Here is a 10,190-nt window from a genome sequence, read left to right as displayed (position 1 = left end):
TTCAAAATATAAATACCAAATTATAAAATGTCGATTTTCTAACCTTTTTAGCTCAGAAAGAATACGTGAAACCGGAAAATTGGAAGATAAATTCTGATTTTTCTCTAAAATTTGAACGAATTTCATACCAGAAAAACAAAACATCATCATTTTACTCGCTGCGCCATCTGGTAGTAAAACCATCGTAAATTCGTCAAATGTAAATTCGCGATGGCGACGAAGCAGCGCCGACATCTTTTTCCCAAATTCGTGGGTGGAGCATACTGGTAAGATACGCTGTCGACATCTTCGAATCGAGCATATGCCATTAAGATTACTATGAAAAAATACAGTTTTAAATTGTTAATAGATCAATAAGAAAAACTTCTAAATGTTTTATTGAATGTTCATAACCTATTGTTCTGAACCTTCTTCATCCATTTCTGAAAGATATTGTAAGAACAGATCAAATTTTTGAAATTATCATTAGAAACCATTATTAGAAATATGTGCCGTTCAAGATGTTTTCATTGTTTGCTTCTGCAAACCATTCAAATTATTGATGGGGGTGTTTATTTGACACAATAACATTAATTTTCATTGATAATTTTCATTTAGAAAATGTGTTTATTTCTCTTACGACTATGGAGGCAAGAGTTGCTGCATTCCTCCAAGTAATAAAAAAATGATCATTTGAGGTTGAAGAATAATGATAATGCGGAATGGAGTGATTTTAGCTAGTATTGTCTTTACTGATAATATCAATGCTACTGATCGTGTAAGAGCGTTTAGGAGTTTTGATATAATTCTAATATGTACGTGCATTTTTGCCCGGAAAGATGTAGCGGCTTATGAATTATAGTTCTACTTGACATAGCTTCTTGGATGGCACTAACGTTCCCAGTTGAACTTTTGCCTTCTGAACGTGGGTGTTACTTGCGTCATTTTTATTAGTTGTTCCACAGTTGAGATTTCTATGACGGATAACACACCTTGAATATATTCTGAAATGACCACAGTGCAAGTTGGAAGAAATTTCTTTGACGAAAAATTCCTGGCCAGAACGGGAATCGAACCTGATCCCCCGGCATGATAATATGGGACGCTAACCTCTCAACCACAGGAGCACCTACTTGGCATATGTGTTTTAATTTTCCCTAGTAGGATATACCAATAATTGGAACGGTAGAAAATGACTATAGATTGATGGCATTCACCAAAAAAATTGTTATATTTGCTAATTATTTCTCTCAGTGCACGAATTGTGCTCAAGCACACACCCTGTGTTTTTTTTTATTATTTATTTCCACATATCACTGTACATTTGACTTCAGTGCTGCGAAATTGAGCTAACTTCACCTACACTCATTGGTTGTCAAACAAAACATAATTAAAATTGCAAAACGGATCGAATTTTCATCCTAGATTTGTTTGTGCAATCATTTGTTGTGCTGTCTGGTGCTTAGTGAGTCAATTTTCCTACTAAATTTTTCGAAAAACTATACAGATATACCCGAAAATGCCGGTATGTGAGGTAAATTATGTTATAATCAGGCAATTGGTAACGGATAAGTTATTTTAGGAGGAATCTAAATCGGAGGGCGAAATAGAAAATGTACGGGTTGTTGTCCGTGTTCGTCCCATGGATAAAAATGAGATTGAAGCTGGTTCCCAGAATATTATTAAAGCAGATCCGTGCAACCGATGTATTACGGTTTATAAGCCGAACGCAAACTCTAGTGAGCCTCCGAAGGTTTACTATTTCGACAATGTTTTTGGAGAGGAATCGACACAGGTGAGTAAATTGTTTGCTTTTCTCAATAGTTTCCAACACTCGAGGGTGATTTTGATGCATCTGGAACAGTACATGATGAAATTAGGTTTTAGAGTAGGCTCACTCGTGAGATTCAAAGCTGAAGCTAAAGTAAACTCTGTAGAATTTCTTACTGGTGAGAATTCATATTAGTTGGCTCTGCTCCTATTTTGAGCAAATGGATTCATGATTATGTTCACCAAAAGAACTACGAACCTCGTAGAATTGCTTTCAGAAATTATGAAACTGGATTTGACTTATCCAACAATTTATTAGCATCAACTTGTTAGTTCAATAGTAAATTCTATATTGAATAGATATTCACATCTGTTGACTTGCCACAGTTTCCATAGCTACTTATTTGCTCGTGGAACTCTCCCTCCTTATTTTTAGAACACTAGATATGGCTTTAATCTTGAAGGCACTTTTAAAAAGCGTTGCTTGCTTAATTTCATGATTTGCAAACAGTCACAATGGTGGCCTCATGGCCTGGCGGCGGCGCTTAATAATGTGGGGACTTCGAATCGACTTCGGGCTCAGGGAAACTGTCTAGGGTATGGTGAGATGAGCAATGGACATTTCCAGTCTCTAAGAAAAGTCACAAAACCTCGGAAACAGCTTCTCTATGCTATTTGACGTCGCTATAAGTGTCTCTGTCTAGACCTGGTGGTACTCGGGACGTAAAACAACCGTTTCACGGTGGACCTCCTTTGAGGTAGTGGGGGGCTTTACAAACCACACCACAAAAAATAATCAACCACAATACACGGACTTACGATCGGAAGCTGAGGACATGTAGAAGAATTTTTCTAAATCAATATTTTGTTTTGCCTCCATTTTCAACACTTCAATCGATCGATTTTGCATTGAATCAAAAAGATTTGTCAATTTTTGCCCATTTCTCCTTTATGGCTTGTTTCAGTTGTGAGAATTGAAATTGACGTCCCATACGATAAACGTTTCGGATTATTAATTACCAGATTGAGATCCGGTAAGATAGAAGAAATGAAACAACGATATTGTGATCGGATAACAATTGCAGTCTTGCTGAAAAATAAAATTCTCAGCAACAATCCTTTCTGCAGCATCAGTTAGAACTTCTCCCAGCATGTCTGTGTAATATTTTGAGTTCATATTGTACGAAAAAAAACAATTGGTAGGTTACCGTTATAGCAAAATACGCTCCCAACCATTACCGATCCACTGAGTATGATTACGCAGATCATTCCAATAATGTTGAAACCCATCTGAACCACCCAAATTGAATCTCTTCTCATCGCTGAAAACAACATCTCTAATCATTTTATGATGTTCGGTCAGTCGAGGTTTTGGTTGTCTTTTACTCCAAACAGCAAATACACTCTCCTGTAAAATCTGACACGTCTTACACTTACGGGAAGCTGACCTTTATTTCATGAGAAATCATGTTCTGTCCGATTGCTTTTCGAAGAATTTCTCTACAATCCCGTTTTGATATGACATCTTTTCGGCCGGAGCGACGTTTTTGACGTAGAACTACGTCTTACATCAAGGGTGTCAAATCAGAAAACTGGTCACGTTTTTATGAAATAAAGTTAACGTTAATAACTATTTTTGCTATGAACGGATTTTCACGATTGACATACCAATCGAATCGGAAATTCTCTAAGATTTGTTTGATATGCTATACATTACTACCCATTGTCTGTATATGGTTTAAATTGATGAAAATTGGAAGCAATCTCATTTCCCCATACATTTGTTCTGTCCATTTGTGTGATTTCCCAAACAGAGCTGTCAATAACGAGCAACGAAGGGGAAATCGTAAGATTTAAAGTCTCCGTGTAGTGATCCCCGATTTTTGAAATTAATCGTACATCAGTTAATTGAATAGTTTTCAGCAGTTTGATATTCGATACGATTAATAGGCCCAAATAATCGATTAATCGCCACACTGAGAGAAATAATTAGTTAGATTAATATTTCTCATTTGCTAGAAAGCCATATGGAATCAAAAAAGTGTTCATTCCGCCTGAAAATCAATTATTATCTTTTACTCACCCCTAAAGTCGTAAACGAAGCTCAATTCACGTTGACGGCATTGAGCTTTGTTTACGAACTTAGGGAAGCGTCAAAGATAACGATTTATTTTCAGGATAAAACTGCAGCGGCCGTACGTTTTTTTCTCTCTGAGTTTGGATCGATTAATCGACGTAAATTATTCGTTCGCTTCGATTATTGGTTGTGCAGTATTCGTTCGATTAATAATCGATTTCTGTAGGAAGTATTCGATTAATCGAACGATTATCGGGGATCACAATCTCCGTGAACAAAGGAAAAGAAGAAGAACGAAGGGGAATATTTGCCTACAGTGCCTATAAACAGTGGATCTCGCTGAGGCAAACGTTCATTCTTCGTAGGGACACCGACTGGACAACACCATTGCTGGGCGAGCTGGATGGCGAGGGATCGAGTGCCTTTCTTAAAGCAATTGGGGTGGACGCGACCAAGTTACTCACTCGCATTGCATTGCAATCATTGCATCAAACTGATGCCATTGCATTAATGTTTTGAACTACACAATTGTGTGGGGAATTATCAAGTTAGGCTATCGTCGGCTTACCAAGAAAATAATTGTTCTGGAATTATGCCTGTGATTTGGTTTCGCATGACGGTGGCAAAACTCTTTCCACCAAGGCTAACAGCTGAGCTAAAACAGCTAACAGCTAATCTAGATAGGCAATATTAACAGAAAAGACTGTTGAGAAGAGCGCAAAACGGAGATAAGTGTGTGTATATTTAGATGCTTCAAGCCATCGATATATGGATATTTGTGTGCGTGCGTGCTTCATAGCCCGTACGTAAAAATAGTGCATCTTCGCTACGTTGAAACCCCATTTGTATCTGCTCCCGTGTGCATTGGTGGTGCAAATTATGCAGCCGTAATGATAAATTTAAACAAGGAGGGAGATAGTGGGAGGGAAATATTTGCGCTAGGGTATTAGTAATGAATCTCTGCTGAGGCAAATATTCAGCAATGCTACTTTTTTCGAAGTTGTTGAGGTTAACAGAAAGAGATTATTTCGTTTATTTAGTCACCATGAAAGTAAATGTCGTTCCGGAATATTGTATGTGATTTGGTTTCGCTCGCCAGTAGCAAAACTTTCTCCATTAAGGATGACAGCTGCGCTTATCTGGAGCATGAGAAAGTAATGCAACTTTTTTCGAGGCCAGCCAATATTAACAGAAGCGTTTTTTGAGAATAGATGATAGCAAAATGATGAGAAGTGTTTATATTTCTAGTAGCTTTGAGCCACCAATGTATGGCTCTGTATGCATGCTATAACAAACGCTTGTTTGGCGCTTGATTTACGTTGTACGAACGATTCCTAGAGGTGCGATTCCACTGAGGCAATACTAAATAACAGGTAGTATGATATTTGATACTTGCGAATATTGTTCTTGTTGTTGTTTCCATACGGTGCCAAAGATATATGGATGTAGTTATAAGATGTGGAATAATGGTACTGGTGCAACAAGTATATAATCGACTGCAGCCGAGTCTATGTCAATTGCAAAAAAGGCCACCGGAATAGCGTTCGAGGCAAATTTTCAAAGCATTGACATGAAACAAATGGTGACATACGATAGGACTAGGGTATTGTTCTGCGAGGGTGACAATGAATCATCAATGAATTATCAACAACTGATTCTACAATTTAAAATGCCATTTCAGGGCGATCAAACCATTCTACTAAACAGTTATTTCTAAAATTTCACAGTATTATAAAATAATATCCGAAGTTATAAACAAGCGACTTGAATAAAATAACAGCGTAGTTCTACGTTAACAATGCGGTCGTGTCTTGGACACAACCTCTTATAATTTTTGTCATAATTATCATCTATTCTCACAAAATTGTTAATACCAGACCGGGAACGACTGATTTTCGAAGCGATTTGCCTGTTGCTGAGGTGCATTTCACGATAAGTCATTATTTTCCCAATTTCTTCTACAGCCAACTCTTTTCCATGAAGTAGCCGCATGAAACATATGAAAGCAAACATTAACTTACGTGAAATAGCAAGTGGTAGGCGTCAATCTATCAATCTATATATATAAAAATGGAGTGATGTCTGTCTGTCTGTCTGATTCTTATAGACTCGGAAACTACTGAACCGATCGACATGAAAATTGGTATGTAGGGGTTTTTGGGGCCGGGGAAGATTTTCGTGATATTTTGAGACCCCTCCCCCTCTCTAAGGGGGGGCTGCCATACAAATGAAACACAAATGTCTGCATTACTCGGAAATTAACCAAGCAAACGAAACCAAAGTTGGCATGTGAAAGTTTTAGGGTGCAATAAATGTTTCTATGATGGTTAGACAGTCCTTCCCCCACTCAAAGGGGGGGCTGCCATACAAATGAAACACAAATTTCTGCATTACTCGAGAATTAATCAAGCAAATGAAACCAAATTTGGCATGTGGAGGTTTTAGGATGCAATAAATGTTTCTATGGTGATAAGATACTCCTTCCCCCTCTCTTAGAGGGGGCTGTCATACAAATGAAACACAAATTTTTGCATTACCCGAGAATTAATCAAGCAAATTAAACCAAATTAGGCATATGGAAACTTTAGGGTGCAATGAATGTTTCTATGGTGGTTAGATACCCCTCCCCCCTCTCTTAGGGGTGGCTGCCATACAAATAAAACACAAATTTCTGCATTACTCGAGAATTAATCAAGTAAATGGGCGGGACGAAGTTTGCCGGGTTAGCTAGTTACAATATAAAATTACCTGTCTTCCGATTTCATGCAGTAACTTTTGTCGTTTAAATATCTTTTCTGCTTTCATATTTTTTTCCTAGCCGAAAATGACGCTTTTCCATTTGGCGCTTATATAAATGTATAACAGGTGAAGCAACATTATCACTTCAATAAGAAAGGGATTACGGCTTGTGGAGCGGGGGTTGTTTGTTTTATTATTGCTAGGATACGCTATTTTTGCATTTTCAGATGCGAGAGTAGTGGATGAATTGAATGCGAATGAAATTCTACAAAATCATCCCTTCTTTTTCACATAAATTGGCATTTTTCGAATAGGCATCGTAGCCATCGTAGCAGTTTGTAGAGAGCCGCTGGCAGCATTCTGATGATTTTCCTGTTCTTCCGACCGGGTAGAGATTTTCACCAGAACTGTTTGTAAACAATACCGACAGCAATTCCAATATGGCTGAAAGTGCATTTCATATGATTGTTTCACCTAGGCGCCTTGGTAGTAGAATGCGCGCATACCACCTGCACGTATTTCACAGGGTAACACAATCTTCAGCACACGGGTGACTCTGTGAGCACTATACAGATGCTCACCTTTATATTTATTTTCACCACTGTATATAGGAGCTTGTGATTAGAATGTGACACGAAATGATTGAAACGGCCACCAATAGCGTAGCAGAGAACATCCTTGATTACGTGGAACCAAGACGATGAGTCAATTGGTTCGATTATAAATGCCAGCAGGTGTTATACGAGATGAATATTCTATGTTTTGGACTAACCGGGCAGCGTAAAACTATAGGAGGAATAGGAGGTGGAAGAACAGTTAGATCATTCTCATGATTTAACCCTTTGCGGTCGTTTGTCTGCTCTCAGCCGCCACAGCAAAGAATCATGCTAATCTCATATTGTATGCCACCATGTATCAGTTTATACTTTTTTTTAACGAATCTTAATGTCTTATGAACCTGTTTCTGAGTTAATGTGGAGTTTCTATGGATGATAGATAATGGTACATCAGAAGAGCAAAATCTCAGACTCATTTTACTGACAGCGCAAGATATTGACAACATCAAATTCAAGCACCAATGCCCCTGCAGTTCATGACAAATGAACCGAACTCAATTACTTTTTTTTCTAACTAGCTAGCTAATTGGCTTTAATTTGATATCGATCATTTGAATCGATCCAGTACTTTAAAAGTAACACATTTTTGGAAAAAAAGGGAAAAATGACTTTTTTGGGCCATCGGTTAACTTTGACAAATCATAACTCAAAAACGAAAAAAACGCCTCTCTGGTTTCGACATATGTTATGCGAAAAATCCTCAACCTTTTAGAAAAAATATAAAAAATATAGCGTCCTTGGTCCCGAGACTATGAACACAATGATATGTCGATCATCTGAATCGGTCTAGTAATCCAAAAGTAATGGATTTTTGAAAAAAATCATTTTTGGAAAAAAGAGGAAAAAGTTGATTTTTTGGACAACCCTAAAATGGAGATGGTCACCCTACTGAAAAAATAAAAAAAAATACGGGTCTTATGTTTTGCGATAAAGAACAAAACTACCACTTTTCACGAAAATATGAGAACCACTATATCGGTTTTGGATGGAATGGCTGTATTCATGTAGCTTCTATACTGCATTATTTGTTTTGTGATATGGTGCATATATTAGGTTGGGGAAAAAGTTATCCATTATTTTCTCGGTAGTGACCAATATCTCGCATAATTTCGATCATGCAATTTCAAGTTTAGGTTCGTTGTAAAGGTGACATTTCACACTAATCCATTCAGTTGTGAGTCACAGGCAGCGTTGTTAATGTTCCAGTTTGACATGACATAAACTGGATTCTTCCAGTTTTTTTTCTCGATCCAGTCATCCAGTTAAACCCTAAAATCTTCCAGTTTTTTGGAATATCGTCCAGTTTTATCCAGTGTTTCATATGTGTGCCCTGGTTTCATCCATTTCATGTACAATAAATGTTTATGCAGGCTCTGAGAAGGTAATAGAGTAAATGGTTTCCATTGACTTTAATTGATATAAATATAAAACCCAAGTAACCTTGCTTCCGTTTACAACAAATGGATATAAGTTTCTCATAGTCACTCGAAGGAATTTTAGTTCTAAATATAATTAATTCAATTAATGCAAACAAACTCCCCTTAATAGCTGATAGCTAACATGCATAAAATGCATGTGGACCATAGTGTATATTTTGCAAGAAAGCATACTATGCATATTTTTTCAAAAGTACTTTCTCGAGCTAGAGGAAATATTTAAGGGTCCCTCATATTGATCTTGATACCGAAATTTGGTTTGTACAACCCTAATATAAGATGTAAATTAGCAATGAATAATTTCCAAAAAATTAGAAAAATAGCTTCTCAATACCAAAATTTGATAATTTCAATACTAAAGTAATACTTGAGCAACGTTGTTTGTGGTTATTTGAGTATTAAAATAACATTATGAGAAGTTGTTTATGGTATTTTTATTGGTAATTTACCTCGTATCTCATGTTGATCCGTGCCTTTTTGAGGTATCGAACTATACGCTACGCCCTTCTATCAGCGATTTTATGGATTTTATGAAGCGATAAATACGAAACTCCTCAAGTTTTGCCCAAATAAAACCATCCCTCAAATATTGTTTCATAGTAATTACAGTTACAGTTTTATGAACTACATATAAACACTACACGAAGCATAAAAAAAATCTATTTCTCAAGCATTGAAATGGGTAAAAAAATCAATTTAGATAAATCATAGCCGGTCTTATTAAAATAAAAAGGTTTTACAGGATCCAGTTTTCTTTCAGTTTTTTTAAGAGCAATCTTCCAGTTTTTTCAAAAATATTATTGGCAAGCCTGGTCACAGGGTATTAACATTGGAGGTCAACAAAGAGAAAATCCGGTATATTTCACACTTTTCTTTCATAAAAGGCGAAAATGATGTTTATGGTGCAACTGCAACAGTAAAATACGTGTAATTTAATTGATTTTTTAAATTTTTTTTTTACTTTTTTTAGTGCAATACACTAAATTCAGATCTCTACTAACAATAAATGGACCGTTTGAAACCAGCGATTGACCAGAAACGTCCAAAATTGGCCAACAGATGAGGCATTGTGTCGCATCAGGACACCGCAAGGCCACACACTTCCGAGAGCTGGATTGAGATGTTTCAATGCATCCACCGTATAGTCTGGACCTGGCACCAAGAGATTCCACCTTTTTCTCGCATTGAAAATTTTCCAGTGTGATAAGAAATTAGGATCAAGAGAAGATTGTAAAAATCTATTGCTATAGTTTTTCACCACATTATGAAGCTACCTTTAGAATGGCAACACATTTTACAACAAATGGTTCATATTTGACCCAAATCGGACAATCCGAAATATATTAAAAATAATTTTGAATTTCACCGAAAAATAATGAATTACTTTTTCCCCAACCTATTATTTTTGTTACAGAATGGTTAAGCTTTGAAAAGTCCTAACTGCGCAGAATATGACGGAGTTACGGTACTTACTGGAACACTGCGGGCCATCATTAAAGATACTAATAGGCATTCATCCAATAACACTAACTAGGTATTTGCAAAAAGCATTGAATTTCGGAAGCAAGTAAT

The 10,190-nt window shown here is 36.7% G+C and overlaps 1 protein-coding gene across 1 annotated transcript in view; it reads left to right on the top strand.

Moving 5' to 3' along the window:
* Positions 1-1,344: 1,344 nt before the first annotated feature.
* Positions 1,345-10,190, top strand: part of LOC129779663 (kinesin-like protein KIF3A) — a 49,007-nt gene continuing 40,161 nt past the window's right edge. The window contains exons 1-2 of the mRNA XM_055787270.1: positions 1,345-1,504; positions 1,562-1,774. Coding sequence (XP_055643245.1) covers positions 1,499-1,504; positions 1,562-1,774 — 219 coding nt within the window. The 5' untranslated portion in view covers positions 1,345-1,498. The remainder of the gene's footprint in view (positions 1,505-1,561; positions 1,775-10,190) is intronic.

The sequence above is a fragment of the Toxorhynchites rutilus genome, chromosome 3, assembly GCF_029784135.1.
Source record: "Toxorhynchites rutilus septentrionalis strain SRP chromosome 3, ASM2978413v1, whole genome shotgun sequence".
Lineage (NCBI taxonomy): Eukaryota > Metazoa > Arthropoda > Insecta > Diptera > Culicidae > Toxorhynchites > Toxorhynchites rutilus.
Note: the sequence above shows the minus strand (reverse complement) of the source record. Positions and strands in the feature narration are given on the sequence as shown.